The sequence below is a fragment of the Rhinolophus sinicus genome, linkage group LG01 (assembly GCF_036562045.2).
Source record: "Rhinolophus sinicus isolate RSC01 linkage group LG01, ASM3656204v1, whole genome shotgun sequence".
In the NCBI taxonomy this organism is placed as follows: domain Eukaryota; kingdom Metazoa; phylum Chordata; class Mammalia; order Chiroptera; family Rhinolophidae; genus Rhinolophus; species Rhinolophus sinicus.
The window spans coordinates 189,055,272-189,082,963 of NC_133751.1; the positions used below are offsets into that span (position 1 = coordinate 189,055,272).

General features: G+C 33.8%; 1 protein-coding gene across 2 annotated transcripts in view; it reads left to right on the plus strand.

Annotated features, from left to right (window-relative positions):
• The window catches only part of SPAG16 (sperm associated antigen 16), a 747,944-nt gene that overhangs the window by 82,565 nt on the left and 637,687 nt on the right, over positions 1–27,692 (plus strand). For both annotated transcript variants that reach the window (XM_074312750.1, XM_074312756.1), the window contains one exon: positions 23,134–23,261. In XM_074312750.1, the coding sequence (XP_074168851.1) occupies positions 23,134–23,261 (128 nt within the window). The remainder of the gene's footprint in view (positions 1–23,133; positions 23,262–27,692) is intronic.

Sequence of the window (27,692 nt, forward strand, 5' to 3'; positions counted from 1 at the left end):
CCTTCTCTTGTAGTACTGTCATCTGTACAAATTTTCTCTATGAACGGTTCTTTTAAATGTTAGAAGTGGCATACATACATTCTGCTTTAACAGGTCATATTCATTGGGATCTTTCTTTTGATATTTTACTCCTTGAATGAATAGCCAATTTTTTTCTAATATAAATGGAGTTAAAAATTGAATTTCAAATGATTATTTTTGGATTTGTGTCCCTAGAGCAACGAAAGCAAGGGCGTTGTTGGTAGTACTCTCCAGAGATAATTGCTGTATTAAATTATAGGGATATATTACATAATATCTCATCTCTAGTTGTTAACACTGAATATCTTGTCTGCTTTATAATGATTGTTTAGGAAAATTGTTCTGGCAAATGACTATCATTAAAATATCCAGTGCAAATTTAATTTCTTTTGCTGGATATAAAATTCACCTAAGAAATAGTGCATCTTATTTTCTAGATAGTGATTTTGAGGGAAGTAGTACTGAATGGAGAATAAAAGCCCTTGCCTCTCATTATGTAGTTAAATCACACAGATAATAAAATACTGATATAGGAAAATGATGGGATAAAATGTACTGAAGGATAACGATTATTTCATTTAGTTATTTGGGCATTTTTCATTCATATGGAGCTCAATTGTATCACATTGCACCAATTGTTCAGGATGGAAAACAAATCTGAACTCACTTGACTGCATCAAATTATCTATTTTAAAATATTCTATCAAGTAACAAGGTCATACAATATATATTTAGGGCCAGAGCTGGCAATCTTTAAGATGTGTATCCTGGTTCTCTTTGTAATCCTAGTACTACTTGCTAACTATATAATTTTAGATAAATAACTATCCTTGGTCTTTGGAAGCAGCTCACCCTTCACTTAGTTATCCTCTCTCCCTTTTGTTCCCTATATCCTTTATATTTTTTAATTCCTATGTGCTGATAAACTTAGATGTCTGAGAACTAACTTAGTCATTCTAAAATTTCCAGTCATGTGTAGCTCAAAGTGCATTGGACTTAGACTCAGACGTTCTGAATTTTAGTCCAAACTGTTACTTATCAGCTGTTTAACGATAAGTAAATCACTTAACCACCTTTGCTGTAGCTTTTTCATCAGTGATTTGTAGGATATGAGTAGGACTCATTTAGGCAATTGAAAACAATTTTAGGGTTTTTCAAATTTGAGGGACAAAAAATGGCTAGTGGAAGCTTTGGGTAGGGAGGGAGATGACACAAAAGATCAATGCTACTTTCTGAAAGCAATCAAATTTGTTTGAGCTCTGTATGTCAAGAAATAGAGATATGGGGCATTTAGAAAAATGTGTAGTACTGTAGACTTCTGATGCTGCATAATTCAATCTATATAATTTAACACAAATAAAATTGCTTTAAATATAATTATATTATTGGATTATTTTACTTCTATGCTGTTAAACTTGACTTAATGTCTTATCCAGTCAAGTAGCTTATGAGTTATTTGAGGGTCAGAAATACTGATTGTAATGTATTATATTTCTTCATGTTACCCACAACGAACAAATCTTTATCTGAAATGATATTTCTTTCCTAATACCAATTAATTCCTTTCCTTTTATGAGAACAATTGCATTACTCACCACCAGTGGGCGCACCCGTGGACTGAATCCTTTACATTTCTCAGTTTGCAGTCTTGTCATTCTCAGCATAGCATGTAATAGTATGCAAAAATGAAAACCCTCTTAGTCTTTAAGCATTTTCATGAAGCATATGAGGTTTAGAGTCACAGTGCCTATGCTTTGTCACTCACTAACTTAGAACCTTGGACAAATTAATTTCTCTGACCTTCAATTTTATCATCTGTAAAACCAGGATTATACCCCCCTTTAAATAACTTTCATTAGCGTTAAATAATACAGTGTCTGCATAGCATCTAGTCAGGTGCTCAGTACACAGCAAGCCTTCATACTGTTACTATTAATAAGAATATATATTTTTAAATTGTTTCTTAAAAATGTCTTGGTTTCTTCATTTTTAAGCTTTATGTTCTTGCTTAAATGCAAATTATTCTACCTCTAATCCTGACAAAATTAGGGTGTCTTCAATGCCCTCCTATGTACCTCAATCTTCCAGGCCTTGACATGTTCTGCTTTCGTGAGCTTTACATTTGTGCTCTTACCCCACGATCATTCCCCAATATTTTATCTTACATGCTCAGAGAAATTTGAGTGCTTGAGTTAGGAAAATGCTTGGTAAATTGATGTGCTTTGCCTTGATATCAAGGCGCTGTCCTGTCCTGTTACTTTATGGTATTCCTCATGTTGCCCGTCTGCCCACTTTGTGGCTAAGCAGAATGTGTACGTAGCTTTCATTAGTTAATGCAGGATGAAGCTTGGGCCTCTCTGTCATTGTCAGTTCAGATTCTTTGGGTTGCTAGTAACAGAAACCACCCTCAAACTATCTAAAGTCAAAACTCATCTCAAAATAGCTTAGTTTTACCTAAAAGATGAAAATCATTGGTTAACATAATTGAGAAGCCCATGTGCCAGTTCTGGATTTAGGGACCGCTGGATCTGAAAGGTTGAAGCAATGCTATTATAATTTCTTTGTCTCTCTTCAACTCTGTGTTTTTCTTTTTGTGTCTCCCTGCCTCCCTTGGCCTTTCAACTTACCTCAATCTTTTGGCCCTTTGACTCAGTGAGGTTTTATTTTCAGTTATGTGATAATAGGAAGTCTTTGTTCCTGCCATTGCTTACTAAGACTTGCACCAAATTCTCGTTGGCTATCTAGGGCCTTCTTTCAGGGGCTTTGAGGCATCGTAACACTTCCTCTGATTAGGCCTTTGCATATGCCCTAACCTAGCTTAAAATCACCTGAGTTTCAAAGATGGTGTATTGTATCAACTAGACTAATAGAAGTTATTCTCCAAATAATGATTTTTTCTATTATTATTAGCATAACTTAAAAATACACCACAGAAGTCATATGGGTACTAGACTTATCAGGGTGATCACTTTGTAAGGTATGTAAATGTCTAATCACTATATTGTATACCTGAAACTAATATAATATAGTATATCAACTGTAATTGAGATATAAATAAAAAAAACACCACAGACATTTCCAGGCTGGTGAGCTAGAATGCATTCATGGGAACAGAAGCTCCTGAGTTTGTTACCTTGCCTTATATATCTCTTCATCTGGCAGTTCATTCATAGTCTTTAATATCCTCTGAAATAAGCCAGTAATCTAGTTAGTAAAAATAGAAGAAAAGAAAGAAAAAGAAAAGAAGGAAGGAAGGAAGGAAGGAAGGAAGGAAGGAAAGAAGGAAGGAAGGAAGGGAAGGAAGGAAGAAAAAAGAGAAACCTACACTATAAAATATTAGAATTTGAGTTTTCTTTTGAAGAGTTCTTTTTTAATTAACAACTTTTAAGGCTCTTATTTAATTTCTGTTTCATTCAGATATCAGCACAAGCACCATTTCATCAGGGGAAATTTTCCAGGATCTTTTGTTATTCTCTACCTTCTAGAAGCTAGACCCTTGTTTCTTTTCTCCTTAGAACGTTATCCCAGTTTATAATTGTACATGTATTAGTACCATGCTTCCTTAATGTCTCTTGCCTTCAATGTAAGCTCTAAGAGAGCAGGTAGTTTATTTCTTTTTGCTCATTGCTATATCTCCAATCTATCAGAGTGGCTTATAATAATAAGTGATTTTTGAGTGTGTGAGTATAAAGAGCTATTAGGTAAAAGTGCTGGGATTTATAATCAGATCTGACTCTAAAACCACTATTCTGCAATGATGGTATATAATTAGCATATTATAATAATAAATGACCATACTGGCTGTTCAGCATTTGTCCTGAACACACTCAAAAGCAATACATGAATCCTTAGCTTGTCCAGTTTAATGACACTGTTTTCATAATTTGCAATATTAATGGAATGGGGATTTGTTGTGAGAGAGATGGTGGGTGCATTTGAAGGATTTTGAAGGATGAGACCCTTCTGGGCAGAACCAGTGAACATTTGACTGTCAGGGCCATCTTTGGGAGGCCAGAGGGCAGAAAAAGGCCCCCCTGGCTCTTGTGCTTGAGGGACTTGGGCACCAGGCAGTGAGTGTGGCACTAATGGTTCACCTTGCTCCTCTGCTGGTTCAGTCTCAAAGTGGAGAGGGCAAAGGGAGTCAATGACAATCAACTGGTTCCGGGGAAGAGTACAAGCATATCGGGGAAAACACACGGGTGGACTGTATGTTGCTTAAAGTTGTGTAGGAAAACATCTCAGAGGGAAGCAGAGGAGATTCAGTATTAAAAAGTGAGTCGATTGCTTACCGAATTTAAATTTTCTTCCCATTCTTTATTCATCTTTCCCTCTTTCCTTCTATTCTTATCCCACTAATCCTTCTCCCTGTTACTCTTCCTTTCTCTGCTGTGACTCCTAAAATTTTAGTATGAAAGCACTGTACATAGCCAGGAAGCCCTTTTTCTAATGGCATGTGGGGGATGTGTAAGCACAACCCTCCAATGAAATTGTGGTCATGCACAAATGATCTGCAGCTTTTTTTCTCTCTTCACCATGTAGATTATAACAGTGTGTAATAGAAAATACAGAAGAGTTTTGCTGTATTAATTTCAATGCTTTGTTTTTATGTTAACAAAACATTGAACTATTGTTTTAAGAAAGTAATATATATTTCATTCTAAAATTCTAACAAATAACATCTTAAGTATTATTTATTTCCTTTAGTTTTTAATATATTTTCTCGATTTTTGTCATGCAATTTATAACTTTGATTTTTATATGTTTCAAAGATAGTTAATGTGATTGAATTTGACAGTGTTTTTGTATTCTAGAGGTGATGTCTTCAGAATTGCTTTGGAGATATGACCCCAAATTAATATCATAGGTTAGATTTACTTCTTCATCTCTGTACTTAAAAATTTCAAAGAATTAGAAATATTTGGTTACCAAGATGGATAAGTATATCTCGGGAGTGACTTTCTCAGCAGCCTGAGGTTATTTATTAACCGGAGATTTTGGCTGGGCCGAAAGATCTGTCGCTACTGACATGTAAGGCGTTTTTTCCCATAAGCCTGACTGCAGGGCTGAGCTCGTCTTCCATAGTTATTTGGTGATATTCCCCAACCGAAAAATGGAGTGGTCAGATTCTGAGTACCCCTGGGCTTAAATCATGTATCTTACTCCCTTGTTTCTTTATTGCTTGATTAGAATGGATGAAATTTTGTAACCCAAGCACAAGTTGCTTCACAAGGTTGTATTCAAGTAATCTAGTTATAGTTTAATTCTATTCTGAAATGTACATATTCCTTCCATCTGTTAGATGCACCTCTTTTTTGGTTTAATTATATTCTGTCTGTCTCCTCTGGTTTTGTCTGATTCTGTGCTATAAATTTCCAAAGTCATTTTGAAACCCTTGAAAAAAATCTAGTTAATTCTAATTTAGTAGGGGACAAAAAATCACTCTAATGTGTTTTTTTTTGAAATCTAGTTTTCAAAACTGCCTATTTAGCAAATGCCAGATAATAAAATCTGTCCAAAATTTGACCTTTTATTCATTTTTCTTATTTCATTAACTAGAGAGAGCCTGAAAGTTCTCTCATCATTAATTAAATTTCTTAAAGAATGTGATAAAATTGATTCTTATAATTTAAAGTTTTATCAGAGAAAAATTCAAATCTATTTTTTTGCTGAAGGCACTTTATAAATGTCGTATGTTATAATTTTATTTATAATAATATTGTTATAAAGGTAAGATTTTTCATGTCTCCTATTGCTAGCAGTGTGTTTAGAAGAGTTTGATTTCTGTAATTACATACTTTCTTAATTATGCTCTTTTTGCATAATCAAATGCTCCCTAGGGTCTTTACTTTGTATTCTTGTACTCTGTTTGTGAGCTAAACCTGGAAGAACACACAGAATTAATGGTACACACTTTAATTCCAAGTTTACTCAGAGGAGGCCCTATTCAGTTTGTGTGGCTGCGGAAAGCATATCAAAGACTAGGAAGTGAACTGAGTAAGAAGGGAGAAGCCTATCACTTGTCTCAATGCTTGTGGTTGAATCATGGAAGGAATGTGGGCTACCAAATTAAAGTCAGAAATGGGTTGGAGCCAAATAATTATTATAGACATGTTTAACTCTTTAATCATACCCCACAATGTCTGAAAGAGCATGTGGGTCTAACACCAGAAGAGAAAAAAAGAATAAAACACCATACTATTGGTGGACAAGATTGTTTTCGAGAAAGTTGCGGATTTGAAAACAAAAAGATCTCCCCTTTAAGGTAAGCCATACTGATTAAGCCTTAAATGGAAAACAGGGAGTGCTTCTTTGGTCTCTCTTCCACCCTGCAAAACACACACACACACACACACACACACACACACACACACACACACACTCCTCTCTCAGCTACCATCCCCTTGCCCCCCAAAAAATCTTTGTTGGAAGGGCCATGGTAGATCATCATTGCTATCAGTGTAGGTAGGCTTAAGTCTTTCAGATGCTTCAGAGTTGGAATATCTATGCTCCCATACAAAATGTTTCTCACTAATATTGCATGTGTAACTCCAAGCAATTTTTTCAGGCATCGTTTTGTAATCAGTCTCTGTCTTTTGACTTTTGAACAAAGACCCCCATATAAAGCAGAAAACTGCTTCCTGCTTCAGAACCTAAAGGAGAAATTTTGTAGAAAGAGCACTGCGGCTGTATATGCAGAGAAACGAAGTTAATGATAAGGAACAAACTGAAGAAGTAGGAAAGAATGAGTTTAAATGATTCCATAGATCAGAAAGGGGAAAAATGAATTACCAGAAGTAGGAGACCGAACAAATCCAAGAAGTAGGAGACTGAACAAATCCAAGTGTGTATGACCCTATTTATCTATAATTTTAATAATCGCTGTCCCTGGACACTTTTCTAAACATCCTTTTAAAATTGAAGTATAACATGCATTCAGAATAGAACACAAAGTTATACCTAATATCTTGTGGCCCCTTCTCATTTCTATCTTTTCCCTCTTCCCTAAGAACTAACAACTATCCTGCTCTCAAACTCCATAGTCATGTTTGCCAGTGTTTGAAATGTACATAAACGCATTTCGTATGTATGCCTTGTATCCAGCCCTCTTGAAAATATGTTTGTGAGATTCCTCCATGTTGTATGCAATTGCAGTGTGTTCATTCTGTTGCAGTTTACTATTATATGAATATACTAGAATTTATTTTTCTATCCCACTGTTAATGGACATTTTAAGTTATTTTCTGTTTGGGGCTATTAAACATAACGCTGCTATGAGCATTAAATGTATCTTTTGGTTCTATCCATGTCTCCTTGTATCTTCTACAGTTTTGCTTCATAAAAGTAGTTGCTATGTTAATATGTGCTTAGATATTAAGTAACTGTTATATCTTTGTTGTGGATTGTGGCTTTTAGCATTAAAACTTTTTTTATTTGTCGCGCTTAATTCTTTTTGCTTCAATTTTACTTTGGTATCAGGATCATAGTTTCTCCTTTCTTGCTTTTCCATTTGCCTATTATATTTTAATCTATCTCTTTATTTTTAGTTTTCCTAAATCACTTTGTGTTAGATATGTTTACTGCATATAGCATAAAATTGCATCTTGCTTGTGATCCAGATTGAAAAAAAAAATTGTTCCAAATATGAGAGTGAGGCCTATTTATATTTATTGAAATGAATGTTTGTTTGGTCTCAACTCTGTAATGGCATGCTGTCATCATGCATATTATGCTATACTTGCTATGCTTTCTTCTCTAGGAGATGTGTATTTTTCTCTTTCATGAAAAAACATTCTTTAGTTTTTATGAAGTTTGTAATTTTTTTCTGGTGGTTACCTTTGAGTAAAAGTTTTAAAATGCAGTTATTCCCCTGTTTTCTTATTTAACCTTTTATTATCTTTTTCTTTTCATCTTTAACTATATCCTTTAACTTTCCCTACTTTCTATTCTCATGGTTCCCAAGCTGAGTGCCATCTATGTTCTGGGGCGTCACAGTAATGTCACAGGGACTGTGCAGGATATTTTAAAATTTCAAGGGAAACATAGTAGTCACATCTCTTGGACACTGTACAAACTGCTATCCTAAAAGAGTTCACCCATAGATCATGCTGCAATGGCTTCAGTGATGTCATATCTTTGCGAAGATGGACTCTGAGTAAAAGCAAATACTGTGTGAAAATCTGTGTGGAACTGGAATTGAGTGTGATAGGATTCAATGTGATTCAAGGTTTGAGAAGTGATGCTCTGTTAAGCAGGCCCATAATGTAATTAGTAAGTAATAGTTGTTGATTAAGAATGAAAGAAAAACATTTTTCTTTCAGTCTATGTGTATTTTTTTCAAATGTACTGTTTTTTGGTTCAGACATAAAGACATATTAAGTTGTTTGGACCTAACTGCTTAATAAACAAACTGTAAGGTATTTCTTTTGTCCTAGGGCTGCCTGGATAAACTGTTGAAGCACTAAGTGAGCCATGAACTGAGAAATTTTGGGAACCTCTGGCCCATTTGACAGTCAATGTGTTTATTCCATTATCCTCTTTCTTTCCCCTACCTCCATTTTCTGCTTTGTTCCTGCTTTGTCATTATGTATTCAATTTATACGTTAGTCATTCTTTCTTCTCCCACTTTTATTTTAGTCTTAGATTTATAATTACAGTGTACAAACACACATACACACACACACCGGGAAAATTGTATAATCATGCAAATGATTTGTATTTATCTTTTATTATTGGTATATATTATTACAATTTTAATACAGTTTTTTCCATTCTTAAAATGTGTATACATATTTTTGGCATCCTCTCTCTCTCTCTCTCTCTCTCTCTCTCTCTCTCTCTATATATATATATATATATATATATATACATATATACATTATATATATACATATATACATATATGAACGTGTTCACCCTCAGTCCTTTTGCTGAAGCATTTCCAATCATTGTTGGATGAGTGAAGCTTGAATAGATTGATTCCTCAAGAAGGGTGTATTGATACAGAATTCCCTAAATTATTCTCCATGTTTAAAATTGTTTTTCTGTAGTCCAGATACTTGGAGGAAAATTTGGCTGCATTTTAAATTCTTGGTTCATTCTTACTTTAATTGAACTTATTTTTTTAACATGCTGCCTCATTGATAGCTTTCTTTTAATTGTTTTTTTTAAAGGGTAATGCTATCTACTTTTTTTTTTTTTCCTTTGTAAGTTATTTGATCTTCTGCCTGGGAACCTTGAAGATATTTTTTCAAAATCTAATACTTTTACTAGGGTATGTCTCAGCGTTGACATTCTGGGTTAATATTTCATTGGGTTTCTTTTAATATGTAGGTTCAAGTCTTTTTTAAATTTATGGAAAGTTGCCTTAAATTTTAGTTTTAAATATTATTTCTGTTTCATTGTTTTATTTTCTCTACAGACTATTATGCAAATGTTATTCTTTATAACTGTCTTCCTTTTCTCTCACATTCTTTGAAAATTTGTACTATAGTTGACCCTTGAACAACGGGGGGGGGGTTAACTGTGGGGATTGATTTATATGCAAATTCTTTTCACTGAATATCGTGAGTATATTTTCTTTTCCTCATGATTTTCTTAACATTTTCTTTTCTCTATTTTATTGTAAGAATACTGTATATAATACATATAACATACAAACAGTTAATTTACTGTTTATGTTATTGGTAAATGAACAGTAAATGATTAAGTTTTGGGGGAGTCAAAAGTTACAGGTGGATTTTCAACTGGGAGGGTGGTTGGCAACCCTAACCCCTGAGTTGTTTAAGGGTCAATTGTACTTTCATTTTTATCCTCTTCATTGTTTTTCTACGTTTCTTCAGTGCTCTTTAATATATTTTTAATTTGAGCCTAGTTTCCCTCTTGTAATTTATTTTTTATTTCTGAGATAATTTTGTATTTTTTTCCATCTTTCTCTAGTTTAGTCAACTCGTTTTATTTCTTCCTGTTTTTTGTCCATTGATGTTTTTAACGTTTGAATTTCCAATTCAAGATGCTTTTCCCTTAAGTTATTTGAGTGTATTTAATTGAATTTTGAGTTGTATTATACAGCTTTCTTCTGTTTCCTGGCTATTTATGTGGGGGAATTTTCATCCATCCAGATGTGATTAATCTTTTCTCTTTTTTTTCTGATTTTTTTGTAATGACCCTGTATTGATCTTTTTGTCTCTTTCATTTTTGTTGATTTGTGGTGGTTTGCAAAGTTTCTAATTCACTAATGCCCTTTTCTGTCTATATATCAAAGCTGGTTTCTTTAAGTGGAACTTTTTTTTTTCTTTTTTTTTTTTCTGATGGTGGGTAGGCTTATGTGTCTTCTGATATTTTGGTTCTCTTCATGTAGGATCCTAAATTTTTCACCTTGCTTTTTTTCCCCTTTTCACTATTCATCTGCCAAAGCCCACTTCTCCCTCTGTTTTTGGCTCTTTTTATTTACATTGCATGTGGTCTGTCATACTTTTTGAATTTGTGGTTTGATTTGATTATCGGTTTGGAAAATTTTCATTCATTATCTCTTCAAATATTGCATCTTTACCATTTTCTCTCTGTTCATATCTGGACTCCAATTTACATTTTTGTAGGTTTCCCCCCATTTTATTCCATTATGTCTTCCATTCTTTTTTATATATTCACCTCTCCCTGTGTCAACCGGGTTGTTTCCTTTGGGTCAGTCTTCCAGTTAACAAATTAACATCTGTGACTGCTTTCTTCATCATCCGCATCCCCTGTGTGTAAGTTTCTAATGTTCATCGTTTCTCTTGGTCACATTGTCATGAGTTTCATGTCCTTGTTGTTTATTTGTTTTGTTTTTGTTTTTGGAGTACCACTGTTTCTTTAAAAAATAGAAGTCTACTTTGAGTCCCAAGAGTGATACTGTCTTCTTCCAAAGGGAGTTTATGCTGACATTCTGCAGGCTGACATTCTGCAGGCAGCTGTGCTAGAAGCACTTAGCAATTGCATATCATCTTATTCCAATTCCTCATTTAGATGATTGGAACTTCAGCTTTGTCTCTGGAAGGTCAAGTCTATTTCCAGTTCACTCTTATTTCTCAGATTCTCAATCCAAAGCCGGAGTGTTTACCAGAACCCCTCCTTTGGCTGGGCCGTTCACTCCAATTTCAGTCCTTTTTGTTTCAAATTCTTAGCCTCCTCTATCAGAATTGTCTGACATGAGCGCAAACTTAAGGATAAAGTGAAGTCCAAGTCAGGGCTCACCTCAGTGTGTGTCTCTCTTCTCTTGGATCTTGATCACATTGTTCTTCACTACATTGTTAAAACTCTGATGCTTTCGAACACATTTAAAAAACATTTTTACCATATTTTCCAGTTGTTTTCAACTACAGGATTGTTCCACATAATCATGTTCATCATTATTGAAATTCTCTTTTGCTTTGAGGAAAAATATTTATGAACTTATTTTTTAAATTTATACATAGGATGTACCACCTATTGAATAATTTAAAATAGTATATATTTGTTGAAACATGTGATATATATGTTTTTGAATCATATTTTTGCCCAGAAATTTCGGTGCTTCCATAGTCTTTAAAAGTCCATTTGTTTTATCTGGTCTTCCTGTTCCTTTGTAATTTTTTTGCCATTCTTCTTTCCAGCCTACCCAGGCTTACCTACTACTTATAACCTCTATTACTTGTTTTTACTTGCTTTTGGGTTTCGCATTCACATAGTCTGTTTCTAAAAATACTGGCAGTGCCAGGTTTTGATTTTCCCAGAGTCCAAATTCTTTGTTAGATTAATGTGTATTATTTACTGCCATCTTATTCAAAAGCCAGTTTCTATCTACAAGACTCTGATTCCCTTGAGCTTCAAATTAATTGGTCTATATCCCTAGGACACGCCCAATTATTGTGTCATGATAGATCCATATCAGGAACCCTGCTCCTTCCTAGTTATCTCACTCTGCTGAAAATTGTCTGGCTATAGATAAATGTGCTTTACTCCCTTGTGTGTGCCTGCTAATTTTGCCAGGACACTCAAACAGGAATGAAGCCACTTTTGGTAAAGTGACTAAGCTAATTTTGACCAGAAGACAAATGCTTGAAATCAATGAAACAGATTATCTTGACCTATTGCTGCCTAATCTTTGATTTTGTTATGAACTCTTAGTAAATTCGGCATATGTGTGCATGGCTAGAAGTCAAAGACAGAAGTTTAATTAGAATCTCTGAAAGGTTTTACTAAAATATAAATGTATAATGTCTTCGAACACATTTAAAAAACATTTTTACCATATTTTCCAGTTGTTTTCAACTACAGGATTGTTCCACATAATCATGTTCATCATTATTGAAATTCTCTTTTGCTTTGAGGAAAAATATTTATGAACTTATTTGTCTTAAAAAATCATATTTACATAGTGTTACTATTAGTCATTATAAATCAGTAGATGCATTTTTAGAGTCACTAAATCGTTAACACTCATTATCATTCCACAGTGCAAAAATGAATCATGCTTCTAGCCAGTATCATGTAATATTTACTACCTAGTGATTGAATTAGGGAAGTAAAATTCCTAGGTAAGTCCATGCACAACGATATAAATTATAGTTATTTTTATACCATTTCTACCTCCAAGGAATATATTGACCCTGTTCTGTGCATGAGATATGGGCAATACATTGACATTTGGTAGACCATTTGTTTACTAACTAGGCACTTGTAGAGTGCCTATTATGTACAAGGTACTATGCTAGAGAGACAGAAGTATATAGTGTGCTGTACTTGTCTTCTAGTAGCTCATAGCTGAAGGACTGTACAATGACACAACTACAATATTCTGTAATACATACAGTTTCCATTAATAATAGGAGGCTTAAAGAAAGAGATAATGTGATATGGCTGTATATTTAGGGAAGCAGTGGAAGATGAAGTTAGAGAGACAGGCTGGAGTCATTCCCAGGGATGGCTTTGTATCATAGGAGTTCAAACTTTATCCTGTGGACAATAGGGAGTCATTTGATGGTAATACATAGAGGAATGATATATGATTACGTATGCCTTTTAGTAATGTCATATTGCGTGGGGGATTCCTTAAGCAGGGAGACATATTGGAGGCCGTAGCAACCTCTTGTGGAAAATGATGGAGACCTATACTAAGAAAGGAGCAAGTAAATGCAGAGGGAAAAATGAGTTTAAACAAGGGGGTTCAACAAATATTAGAATTATATCAGATTTCAGGCTTGCAAGTGAAAAGTAGTGCCGTTAATCGAGATCATGAATTCAAAAAGTGAAACTGATTTGAGGGAAAGATAAGAAAAAATGTTTAGTGTTAAACAGTGAGGCACCTATGGAACATCTAGGTAGAGTCAGACGAAGCCAACAAATTATTTGGGGTAAACCTCAGACATGGACAAAAATGCTATAGGACTGGATGTGGAATGAGCAAAAGAAGGGTGGTTATAGACTGTGGAAAAGCTCAATGTTTGAGAGATAGGTCTATATATGAGCCTTCTGATGACTAAATTAAATTCAGTGACAATGCCTAGAAAGGCCAGATGAATTGATGGCTAACATTAGATCATCTTGCCATAAATTAGACTTTGTTAAATGTCAGGAAATTTTAAACACTTTTAATTCTTAATAACACACAGTGTCCATAGTGAGATCTGCAAATGAATAAGAGGAAAAGGCATTCTGTTTTGTGTAAATTTAAAGCGATTGACTTATCTTACCCCATGCTATTCAAGGCTATTTCTAAAGAACAGATAGACTTTTGGGCTGGGGTGTGGAATTTCTACAGTCAGAGGCAATATTTTACATCAAACAAAGTGCATATAACTGTGCAGATAGTATAGTGTATGGAGTTGATTTTCGCTGCACAGATTGCATTCAGTCATTCCTAATTGACACCTATAGCCTTAAAAGAACCTCAGCATAATTCTTAGAAATTGACTGGCATCCCTTTCTAGGCCTTAGAAGTTGGATACAAATCAAAACCCTGATTGTACTTGGGGGAGATAAATTGTTAGGTGGAGATGTGTACCAGGAGTCTTATAAAGTTTACAGAAAAATAAACAAGCACATTTTTTGTTTTGTAATTAGTTTATATCAAGCCACTCTGACTCTAATAAGCAAAACATTTGAGCTATTTTGTTGTCTTAAGTCTAGCCATATGGACAAAATTCTACAACTACTTCTACTACTACTACTACTAATAATAATAATTATAATAATAGAGAAAATAAAACACTAGGCATATCATTGCAACAATATATATGAAAGGACTTTGTAAACTTTATAGTGTTATAATAATGAGGACTCTTTTCACTAATGGGAAAATTGTAACAGTTTGGCTTGACTTGTTTTGGGAGTTTGTGAACATGAAAGTGATGGTAATTAGTCTTTACAAAAGTATTCACTCACTCCCTAATCTCTACTCCCAAGGATCATAATGCACTAGCAAGTTTCTCTGTAGTCACCTGTAAACTCTTGAGGTCTGGGGATATCTCCCATTTCCCTGTATTCCCAGGCATCTAGCATACCACCTGCACATTAACACATGTTTCTGGATGAATTAATAAAACCCATGTGACTGTTATGTGAGTTTTTGCTTTATTTCCACTCTGTTATATGGGGGTAAGAAAGCTAAAATTAAGAGGGACTCATTTAATTATTATTATCCATTCATTTTCTGAATACTCTTAGGAAACTTCAATTAAACTAATATATTAAAATAATCCCAACTAAAAACTTAGCAAGTTTAATAAGTTATGAATCAGGGGGTAAGGATAGAAAATTGGCAATCCATAGATGTATTTTGTTTGGCCCTCCCACTGGTGACATTTCTCAAGATTAAATAATTATTATTATTTAATAATTATGTATATATGTATATATATGGTTACCAACATGTGTAATTCATTGTAATTCACCTAAAATATATATTCCTCTCCTTTCTTCTTTTGAACCTTACTGGTCTCCTTTTTTTGGAACATGCTGTGTTCACTCCCTCCATCAGGTCTTTGATCTAGCTTTTCCCTCTGCCTGGTATGCTCTTCTCCTAAATATCTTCACTCTCAGCTCCATCACTTTCCCAAAGTCTTTGTTCAAATGTCACCGAGGCTTCCCCAGATCACTGTATGTAAAATTTCACACCCATTCCCCACAACACGCTCACCTCTTGCCCATACGCTCCCCGTCCCTCTTACTCTACTCTTTTTATTTCTTTCCATAGCAGTTTTTGTGTTCTAACATTTCATGTGACTTACTTAATGTTTATGTTTATTGTTTATGTCTCCCTAATGCATCGTAAGCACATGTGAGCTGAAATGTTTGTTTTTCTGTTTGCTTGCTAGTGTATTTCAGGCAGTTGGTATAGTGCCAGGTAAATTAGGATTATCAATGCATGTTTGTTGGATGACTCAATGAAAAGCAAAACACTTGGCTCCTTTTGAAAAAAAAAAAAAAAAAGGTACTATTTTTTAACATTGGGATTACATTCATACTATGTTCCTACCATTGTTTGGAACTTACTGTCAACTGGTGATTTAAGCGAGACATATGTGGATTCCTCAGCCTCTACAGTCATCACCACCCCAATTATCTTGAGACTTATATGAGATTATATACTGAAACTTATATGCATTGGAATTAATCTTCACATTTCCACTTTTGTTTTTCTTATAGTAGAGTTAAGAGAAAAAGTTCATTATATATTGTACTTGTGTCTTTACCAAAAGGGGGCATGGGATCAAGAAAGAGCAAACAAGTTATACGTTTACTAAAAAGGGGGGGGGCATGCTTTTTTCTATATCTATGAAGTGAAGAATTTGATCTATGCAGTAAATGTATGTTTCAATGCCCAGCTAATTGATTCATGTGAATTATCTTCCTGATGCCTGGGCTTTTGAATGCGTGACCCTGTTCTATCTACATAGTCACAAGTGTATCCTTATCTAGAATTCAAAGATCACAAGGATCACTGAAGCATGCATTAACAAAAACAAGAGAAATATTGCAGAAGACCAAATTAATAGCAAGGACCTTGAGTAACTCAAAGTGGAAGTTAGTTATTTCACTGTGGAGCATCATGACGTTGAAGTCAACAAGCTGTGTGCAGGTGATCCTTGTGAATATCCACAGGCAGTGAAACTTCAGTTATCTAAGATGACAGCCCTGTAGGCATAGGCTAGCATTCATGTCTGGGCATGTAAAGCAGACAGATGCCAATCAGTTGGGGCAGAAGTATTGGGCGTGTCCCCTTAGCCACTAATGCAAATAACTTAACTTTGCTATAACACATTTTCGTATTTTCTTTGAGGAATGAAAGCAGATAAAACCAGTGAGGAGAGATAGCAATAATTATTCATACTTTTATCCACAAAACTCATCAGAAAATCCTTGACATTTTCTGAGTAATACCATAATTCAAATAGGTGAAAGTAAGAATCACTGATGAATAAATCTGTTGCAAACCAGTTACAAAACTTGATCCATTATTGACTTTTGCATAAACCATTGTCTAGCTCTGCTTCAGTACCTGACGCTGATACGAGTGGTCTCTTGTTTCATTACTATGGTACACTTCTGTGAACCTTCATGTACTCTCTGCTACATGTCTCTGTATTTAATTCACCCTCCTTTTGAATGTTTTTGAGTTTGCAACACTTTCATGTTATTATAATAGTTTTAAACAAAAGTTATTATCATTTATTGTATGGTATTATTTTACATGCAATATATAATTGATGCTTTTAGAATATTTGCATTATTGTATAACAAGCTTTATAAAAATGAAAAATTGGATGGCTTAATTTTTTATTAAATTACAATTATTAATTTAACAGCATTAAACTCAGGATAAGATAGCTGAATTGTGTTGCAATTTCAATTACAAAAATGCGTGCTTATTCTTCATTTTGGAAGCTTGAAACTAGAGAATGTATTAGGCAGTGAGTGCAACTAGACATGTCATCAATTCAGCAATTTCTAGCTGGTCAGATATATCTTCAGGCAAATTTAACCGTTATAATAGTTTTTCTTGGTCTCTGTTTCATAGAGATCACATAATTGTTTATTTTAAATGAAAATCATAGCGAGAGATACGTAATCCAAAAGTCATTGAAATTTCTATATCTGTTAGTTTTATTTTATGTGCTGCTTTGTAAGGATAATTAATAAGTCTTAGAAAAAAATTATTTTCAAATAAAACTGCTAGTGGAGAAAGTGGCTTACTTTACAAACCTAAATAGATTATGTCCTTTACTGGCAAATGTCCAATTCATTGACTTTTGTCATTTTAACTAATTGCTTACATTTTTTGTGTCAAATATAATTTTACAATATATTATGAACTCACCTGTTTTAAAACCATGGGGAAAAACAGCCAGATTTTAATACCTATACAAAAGCAATAACTAGATGCTATATGAGTGACCCCATGACCTCCTTGAATCCTTCTTGGATTTTGATTAACATCTGTTTAGGCTCCTGGGGACTAAGGAGCCAGGAGAGGATGGCTTCTAGGGAAACTGGAGGATAAGCAACCCAGCTGTGTTTGAAAATGCAGAAATGAATACAAAATAAAATAAAAAGCATGTAGAGTTAGTTACTATTAGTATCCTGACACACTTTCTTTCAGAAATACATCTATATCTAGATATCTATATCTAGATATATAGGTATCTCTCTCCCTCCCTCCCTCCCTCCCTCCTTCCCTCCCTGCCTCCCTCTCTCTCTCTCTCTCTCTATCTATATCTATATAAATATAGATATATATCTATATAAATATAGATATATATCTATATAAATATAGATATATATCTATATATCACATATGTCCTCCATATTATGTAGATATTTTTCTGTCTATAAATATTGTTTGTGAATATAATAATTAATAGCTAAATAACTCCCATCCCCTGGATGCATGGTGTTCTATAATTCAATTAACTAATCCTTTTTTGTTGGAATTTAGGTGTTCTAATTACCTCACTATAATAAATAATGGCCCAGAGATAAATTTCTATATACATCTTAGCACATTGGTATGAACATTTTCTTGAATACACTTTTAGAAATAAGCTTACTGATAGAAGGTATTTAGTCATTTTTTAATAGGTTTGGTATATATGGCCAAATTTCTTTGTAGAAAGTTTATATCAATTTATATAACCACTCGCAGTGTATGAGAGTACCTGTGTCATTGCCCCTCACCAATTTTCTCATTTAAAAATATAGTTTACCAATTTGCAACTGAATAACATTTCATTTGTTACTTTCACTTGTATTCATTGTTAGTGAGATTGAATCTTTTTTACATGTTTACTGACTCTTTATGGGGGACTAGTTCATCCATAGTCTACCTTTTTCTTCTAAAGAGTTTAGTTTTTTATGATTGATTTTAAAATCTCTTTATGTGTAATTATATTATTAATTTATCATGCTAACATTTTCCTTGCAATTTTTTCTTTTATGTTTAAAAATCTGTAATCAAATATAACTTTTTCTACTTCACAATTTCTTCCTTAATGTTATGCTTAGAAAAGGCTTCCATATTTCAAGATCAGATAAATATTTACATCTATATCCTTTCTGGTACCTTCATGATTTTCTTTTTCTTTTCTTTTTTCTTTGTTTTCATTTTTTAACATGGAACTCTAATCCATTTGGAATTAATTTGGGGACAGGATAAGATACAATAGTCTACCTTTTCTTCCCAAATAGTTATACCAGTTTTCACAACTTTTATTGAATAATTCATATTAAGTCTTGTGGACACTTCAGTCATCAAAAATGTAGATTAACATCTCAAAGGAAGCTAACAATGTGGGGATCTCACCAGAGACAAAAACATACATTAAAAATCATACTGAGATTTTGTTTGTTTGTCTTGTTCACTTCTTCCTTTTAGTTTTATATCTCACATATGATAAAAATAACTCAGTAGTACCTTTAAAATGCACTAAAACTATTTTGCTTGACATAATCATATAGAGTGGAATCTTTAAAAAATAATTAGATACTTCAGGAGTATTAGATACAAAATGCTTAAATACACGTGCAAACATTTTGCAAGTATAATCCTTCTCCCTACAATATAAAGCTACAGTAATGCAAACAAACAGAAAGGTCAAGAAATTGAACAAATACATAACTAACTAAGGAAGACTTTCCCTGACTCACTTTCATTTTCATACTTAGACTGTGAATGTCAATTAGCTCAATCAAGTCTTGCTGATAATGTCAGGTTTCTGTCATTCCCAGGTAGTGATGCATGAAGTTTGTCAGCAGGCAATGGACTACTTGAATGATGAATGAAATAATGAGGGCACAGAAGCCTGAACAAAATTTTTCCATTTCTCGTAATTTTCTCTTCACATGAGGATTTAAAACAAGGAGAGAAAACCACATTAAAATTTGTTCTAATGTGGTGTTTATTTAATGCAGTGTCTATCTAAATCAGTCATCTTTTAACCTTATATTGAAAAAAAATAATGTAGATGGTCAATGATTAATCATCACCATTTACCAACTGTGTTGGTCAGTATAAACAATATTAGCTGCTGCAAGAGATAAGCCCCAAATCCCAAGTGCATTCACAATGAAGGTTCATTCTTAACTTGTGGGTGATGTGACTCCACTGTGTGACTCTCCTCCATTCAGTGACTCAGGAACATGGGCAGCCATCTTGTAGCTACACCATCTAGGACATTGTGTTTTAAAGTCATTATGGTAGAGAAAGAAGTGGTGAACAATGTTGGAATGTTTAAAGGTTAGGAATGGTGTTTGCTTATATCATTTCTACTCACATCCTGTTTTTAGATCTCAATAATTTTTAAGGCAATTTAACTTCAAGGGAGGCTGGGAAATGTAGAAGAGCTCTAATAGTCTCTGTTACACCTACAGAACTTGTTTTATTTCAGTAGTTTTTTTTTTTTGTTTTTTTTTTATTTTATTTTATTGGGGAACAGTGTGTTTCTTCAGGGCCCGTCAGCTCCAAGTCAAATTGTTGTCCTTCAATCTAGTTGTGGAGGGTACAGCTCAACTCCAAGTCCAGTCGCCATTTTTCAATCTTTAGTTGCAGGAGTCGCAGCCCAACATCCCGTGCGGGAATTGAACTGGCAACCCTGTTGTTCAGAGCTCACGCTCTAACCAACTGAGCCATCTGGACGCCCCTCGATAGTCATTTAAATCAATGTTTTTTTGCGATATCATATCTAGTTAAACAATGGTTTGAAAATACTAGTTAAAAATTGACAGCATTTGACATATGCAGGGCTAATTTCCTTACAAACACTACAATATTTAAAAACTTAAGTAAAAATAACACGTATGGTAAAATATTCAAATGGTAAAGGAAGGTATAATATAAAAAGTAATTATTTTATATATATATATATATATATATATATATATATATATATATATATATATAAGCATTTACCATAAATAGGACCTTTTACCATAAAAGGACCTACAAAAGTAAATATATATTATATGTATGTGTGTGTGTGTGTGTGTGTATTAGCATTTACCTTTGTAGTAAAAAGGACCTACAAAGGTAAATATATATAATATATATATGTATGTGTGTGTGTATGTATATATATATATATATGTATAATATATATATTTACCTTTGTAGGTCCTTTTTGTTTTATAAAATTTGAATGATTTTGTAAAAATTGCCTTCCAATTGCACCTTGTCAATAAAAAGAAACTGTAATGGTTATGTAACTTGAAAGAATTGTTTTAAGATTTATTTTACTTCCTCTGTTCTCTATGCATTGTCTGTATTTATGTATACCATTTTTACCTCACTGATCCTGCCTGCCCATTTATTGGCTATCATCTCCTGGAATGTTTCAGAATATAAACTGGATGATATAAGGGGTCTTATATTTTGCCTCTGCAATTATATTTATGTTTAGATAGAATTGCTGTTAATAGGCCTTTGCTGCTTTTGTTGTAAATCGTCTTTTAAATAGTCCATTTATTATTATATTGTCCTGTATTCTTCTCAGCTACTAGTAAATAGATTGTAGTTGATTAGGTTTTATTAAATGCCTTAGTATATTAGTTTTCTATAATGATTAAACAGTACTTATAGAAATTGCTATAGATAATAGGTTTATAGTTCTAGATATTTCCATGTAGTCAAAAATTATACGAGATTGAATTCTAATCCACCTTGCTACATTTCTAAACATAATAATTTACCCTCCCTCCATTTCCAGCCCAAGCTACATTATTAAAATGAAGTATCATCACAACAATAGAGAAATGTTGTAAAGGCGTAAATATGCAGTTCAGAAAAATGAAATACAAAAATAAATAAATAAATAAAAGTTTAATCGAATCAATTAATTTAAGGAATATAAATATAATGAGTTTTATATATGAATTAGCAACAATTTTTCCAGAGTTCTTACCTTATAGATACAGATTACATGTTTATTATTTTTATTGTCCACGGTGTTCCTAGGCTAATATGCAAGCTCCACAAGGGAGGGAATTTTGTGGGTTTTGTTCAGTGATATTTTGTAAGAACTGAAACTAGTCCTGTCATGAAATAAACAGCCAGTAATAAATATTAGTCAAATAATTACTGAATGGATTGGTTTAAATATGAGTGTGTGGGGGGCACATGTCCACGCAAACAGTTAACAAAGATGTGGTGAATTGTACACAGTACCGTATGACTGGCAAGAGTATAAATTCACATAGCATTTCTGAATATTTGTTACATATTCATTTTATTATGTTTGAGTTATTCTTTATTTTTACACTTCTAGAATTGTGCTTTAAAGATATAATCAGTGAAGTACAGGTTTATGAACAGAGAAAACTGTTCATCTTCATAGCATTGATAATCATAAGGGAAACAAAAATATCTGAATATTAAGTAAAATATGCATTTATCATTCTTTCAAAGCAGAGTAAATAATGTGAAAATGCAGTGATAAAATGTTAAATGAAAACTGGAGGGTGGATAATAGAGCATGATCCCAATGTTGTAAAAAGCGGGGGAAAAAACACAGACAAATGATTAAACTGAAATGTTACTAGTGATTACATCTGGATGGTGAGAATAAGATGACTTAATTTTTTTCTTTGTAGTGTTATGAAATGCATGAAATTTCTATATGAATGTGTATTACTTTGGTAATCAGAAGAATACTTCATTTGCGAAAATTTGCTTTATCATTTTCTAGCTCTGAGGATATATTAAAGAATCCATTATGATGCAATCTCCATGAGACGAGACTTACCTGCTTTATTCATTGGTGAATTCCCCATGCCTAGTACTGTTTGGATAAAATACACCTATAAATATTTTTTGAATAAATGAATGATGTGCCTTCCTCTCAAAAGGCAGTTTTAAAGCATTAATTGTGAGGTGATTGGTTACTTCCTTTCCTTGTAGAGTTGAACACTTAATCCTTCCATCATTAAGTGTTAATTAAGTGCCTTTTTACAGCATGTCTTCTTTCCCCCGAGGAGAGACTACTTTCTCATGGACTGAAAATGATCTTTGTTTTCTAGTTAGAATTTGCTTGGGAGGGAAGGAGTTGAGCAACAGCTGGCACATGTGGATTCCAATGTATGTGAGATTTATAATGATTATGACAGATATCCCTTACCTTCAGTGCCTTTAAGTTAGCACTCTGTCCTCAGATTTAAAAGAAGAAAACCATAATTAATCGATTAACAAATATTATTTTGTTACTCAATGAAAGTGTTTTTAGTTTACTATTTATATAGAACAAATGGAGTGTAGGAATTATCACAGATTTTGCTGACATTACTGTTGGGGATAGAAACTCATTGAAAAAAGACAGTTGAGGAATATAAGACAGCTTTGTATTTACTTCATTGTAATTCAATAAAGGAATGTTTTCAAATAATTTTTATCATGTAGCCTGCAGTTTAGACTTATGCAAATAAGAGGTGCCTTATTTAAAAATTTATCTGTTTTACATATTTTCTAAAAAATGAAGTAGGAAATGAAGGACTTCAGTCCTGAGAGAATATAATAGTAATGTTTGTGCTGTGATTTAACATTAAATAAGACAATATCAATGTGTATAATGATAGTGGCTATTTTATACACAGCTCTTGCTTTATTTTCTCTAGGATTCAAAATTTCCCACAGATCTGCAACCGAATCCAAACCTGTACTTTTGTAAAGAAAATAATCGTCCAGCAAAATTTGACTACAAGCTGAATAACATATTTCGACTTCACAGCCTTCCAGTGAGCTGGTAGGATTCTTGATGTTTTATTAATGCCTTTGAGATTTTATTGTTATGACTAAATTGTGGTACTCTTACCGCCATTCATGGTCAAAGTGGTTTGCTCTTAGCCTCTTTCCAAATGCCTATCAACAGTGAAAGAATCTGCTCATAGCTGCTGCAAAAATCTTAAAACTAATTGGTCTAGGCAGTCGGTGGCAGTTCGGACTAAGTGCTCTATTGTGTGTATTGTAGAGCTTGCAGTTCTGGCTTAGAATAAAGCACACATCGTTTTTAGAGAGGTTTGTAGGGATTATTTTAAATAAAGCAACTACGCATTTCATTTGTTTATTTTACTTATAATTTTGCCAGTATGTATATATTTATTCTCATTAAGGAGTCATAGTTTTATTTGTTTTCAGGACCACAGTTTCGTGAACCATAATCACATTGGTTTGAAGACAAAAGTTACTTCTTGGTATTTATTAAAAAACATTATTTTATGAATCTACATATTTATATGCACAAAAACATTTTAAATCTTGTACAATTCATAGTTATTCAGAGTTTTTGAGAAAAATGTTTCTGTGGAGAATCTGTAAACATGCGTTGTATCATATCGGTCTGTGGCACATTAAAATTTTAGTAAGTGGTCAGCTTTTGTAGATTATCATGGATATATTATTTTCATTATGGCTTAGGCAAGTAATATTATTTCCTTGTATTTTCTTCTAATTCCAAGTTTATGTCATCAACCTTCAAAAGTGTAAAATTTGTAAAAAATGTATGGCAAACATGTAATTCCTTCCATTATACTCAATGAGGACAAATGTCTCAGAATGGGATGTTAACCAACTGTAATAATTTACGTACATTTACCTGTGGTTTTGTTTTTCATTTGCAAAGTTTCCTCTGCTCTTGATGACTCTATGTGTAATCTACTTTGTAAATCCTATTTGATTATTTCCATGTAGCAAGAACATATTCTATGATATCTTAAGAGCACAGCAGATATGATTCCATTAGGTTGGTGCAAAAATAATTGCAGTTTAAAAGGTTAAAAATAATTGCAAAAACCGCAATTACTTTTGCACCAACCTAATAGCTGCATGACCCAAACCACTAGGATAACGAAACTGAAAAGTTCTGTTAGTAAAGATGGATACATTCACACCTTAAGTATTTATTCTATTGCTACTTAACAGTGCATTTCCCTTCACATGCCGGTCTTTTGGGATGAGGCCATGGCTTTTTCTTTGGTTAAGTGACTGTTGATTGGAATTCTACAACATATTTCTTGCATAAACTACACCAGTAATGCATCATTTACAATTTGAATTTTGTGGTATTTTTAAATCTGAAACAAGAACGTCATACATTTAGGAGATGATCTCCCTACCTTTCCCTAGCATTAATTTAATTTTTATGGACAGGAGTTTTCCTTGTCACACTCATAATTTATCCCTTTGATTAATCTTTAATTACATTACAATAGCAAACACAACTGGCTTATGAGGAGATTTAGGAACAAACTCCTTTGACTCTTTGTAATCCTGGACCGTGCCTGCAGGGAGTAGCCAGTGCTGGCCTACGTGGGCATGCATGGCCGGAGAGCCCTGAGCAGTTGGGAGGCAGTGAGCACAGCTAGTGTGTTTTATAGAGAGAATGGGAAAGGTTGGTCAATCCAGCAATTAAGTGGAAGCTAAGGGAAAAGCTTCTATTCAATGAAAATAAGAAGAAAAAGAAGGAAACATGTAACTCTTAGTCAAAGACAAAATCTGAATTTTAGCTTAATATATTTCCAGCCTTTGGAAAGACAGCTGCCGTGATAACTACTACCGCAACCTAGGGAATAATTTCTTTGCCACAGTCTTCACTAGTTAGTCCACTAGGAGAGAAAGCTTTGGTATTATGACTTAGGCATTAAAAAAACAAAAACAAAAGATTAGTAGAAAGAATAAACACTGATCTTCTAGAGTAATGTACGTAACGTACCTCAAAGGAAGATTAAGCTGTGACTATAGGACAACTCATTTACCTGGACTTGTTTTTTGCTTGTCTTCTTCATTTCCAATTTGTCTCAGTTTCTGCTTCCTTATACTATTTTTTCTTTGCCAGGTAGTTGTTTCTCTCCAACCTATTTTATTCTACTTCTTTCTCTGTAGTTTCATGCTATACTACCAACACTTAACTAGCCATTATGTAAAATTCAACTATAAATTTTTAGTGTTTCTCAAATAATTTCATATTTTCTGTTTGTAATTTTAAAATCAAATCACCCACTGCCCTCCTCCCACATACACACACAGAGGCTTGGTACTTTATAGGTTTTTAATGTAATGCTTATTGACTCAATTGTTTCGTTAAGGAATTAGAAAAGAGGTTTTTGTTTTACAATTGACTGCGAATTTATTTATTTATTTTTGTTTGTCAATTACCATCAGTGGAAATAAAGTTCTTCTATGGTATATAGATTTCTTAACTTCATCAATGTAACAATAATAATAATGACAATGGTAATGAAAATATCAGTGATAACGATAAACTATAATGAATTATATTTTACTCAGTGTATATAAATGCCAGAATTCAGCTGCTTTATGCACACTATTTTTGACCTTTGTATTTCTGTAAGGCAGTTATTATTTTCCCCATTTCTCTCCTTGTCTTTCTCTCTCTCTGTCTCTCTGTCTCTCTGTCTCTCTGTCTCTCTGTCTCTCTCTCTCTCTCTCTCTCTCACTCACACACACACGCACACACACACAGGCATTTACACACAAACGTGGCTCAGAAGTCCTTAGAATTACAGAGAGAGAATTTGTATCAGGTCTGGTTAATTCAAAAGCAAACTACAAAGCATTTAGTAAGTCATACATTATTTTATAGAAAAATATCAAGGAAGTAATCTCTATTTTTATAATTGGGCATACAATTTTGCCAAATATATGACCTATGAATTTGGTCAAACTACTTTTTCCCCTCTGACAAGCATGGCCGAGGAAAATTGCTTTAAACTTAAATATTAAAATAATTAATTAGATTTAAGTGCAGAATTTACAAATTACATATTCTTTACCTGGAAAACAGATTTATTAAAGTGCATTTTTACTATGTTTTTCTAACAAGATTATAATAAAATAAATGATTATTAAATTTCAGATAATTTAAAAGCTCTTAATGTCTTACTAATTTGCATTTTTATAGAGTGCAATGTTGTAGGTGAAAGAACCGGAAGGATTTTAAATCAGAGAGGTTACTTCAGAGAGGTTTAAGTTCTGATTTAGGTAGATGTCATTCTCCTACTTTTACAGGATGGTTTCCAGTGGTCTGGAAAATGTTCTCCAGTAAGTCCCATTAGTTAAAAAAAAAAAAAAATCTTTCTTGACCAGACAATTCCCCACCAAGCCTATGCTATTTCCTCGGAAGCTTTTCCTTTTTGCTGAAAAGGTCGGCAGAAGTGCTGAGTGAACTAACAGCCTCTACTTGCTCTTCTCATTCTCCGCTCCAGTGGAGTTCCCTTCCTTTCCTCTGCTCTGAAACTACTCTTCCATGCCTGTGTGTGGTCACTTGTCTGTTCTCGTTTTCTTCACTTCTTAGCTGCAGTCAGTACAACCGACCACCCCTGGTTTCCAGCTCCTGACTCCCATTATTTGTGTGGTTCCGCTCTTCCTGCTGACTTGCAGGCTGCCCTGCTCCGAGTCTTCAGAGGTCTGCTGCGTGTCTGCCATATTTCCAGTTGATAGATTGTCCCTGGGCTCAGCCTCATGGCTTCATCTTCTCACAGTCTGCACTTCGTCAGTAGCCTCTTCCATTCTCAGGCTTTAAATTCTCTCCATATGTTGATAATTCCCATGGTGATATCCCTATCATTGACATCTCCCCTGAGCTTGAATATTTACTAGGCTTCTCCAGATTATTATGTCAGAAATAACTCTTTTCTCCCAGAAAACCAGGTCTTCTAATCTTCTCCATTTTGCAAAAGGAAAACGTGAATTTACTCCAGCCAAAAGCCTAGCGGTCATTTTGATTCCCCATTCTTTCCCTCACAATCCCCACCATTATATCTAGCAGTAAGTCTGATAGCTCTTCTTCCAGAATATATTCACATTTTCCCCTCTTCCCTTGATACTACTGTGCCCATGTCTCATACTGGTGCAGAAGCCTACTAATTTACTCCACCTTATACCGCAATAATTCACTCACTTCACAATAGCCAAATGGATTTTCTGAAAATGTAAATCAGATTATAAGACTTCCTGCTTTAAGTACAACATGTCTTCCCCTTGTTTCGAAATAAAATCCAAACTTCTTACTGTGGCTTGCCAGGCTCTGCAAGGTGAGATGACTGTCCACTTCTCTTTGCATTGGACACACGCTCTTCCACCCTCCGTTGCTCAGTAACCTCAGCCACCCCAGCCTTCTCACTCTTCTGCAGACATACCACCCTCACTCCTGCCTTTA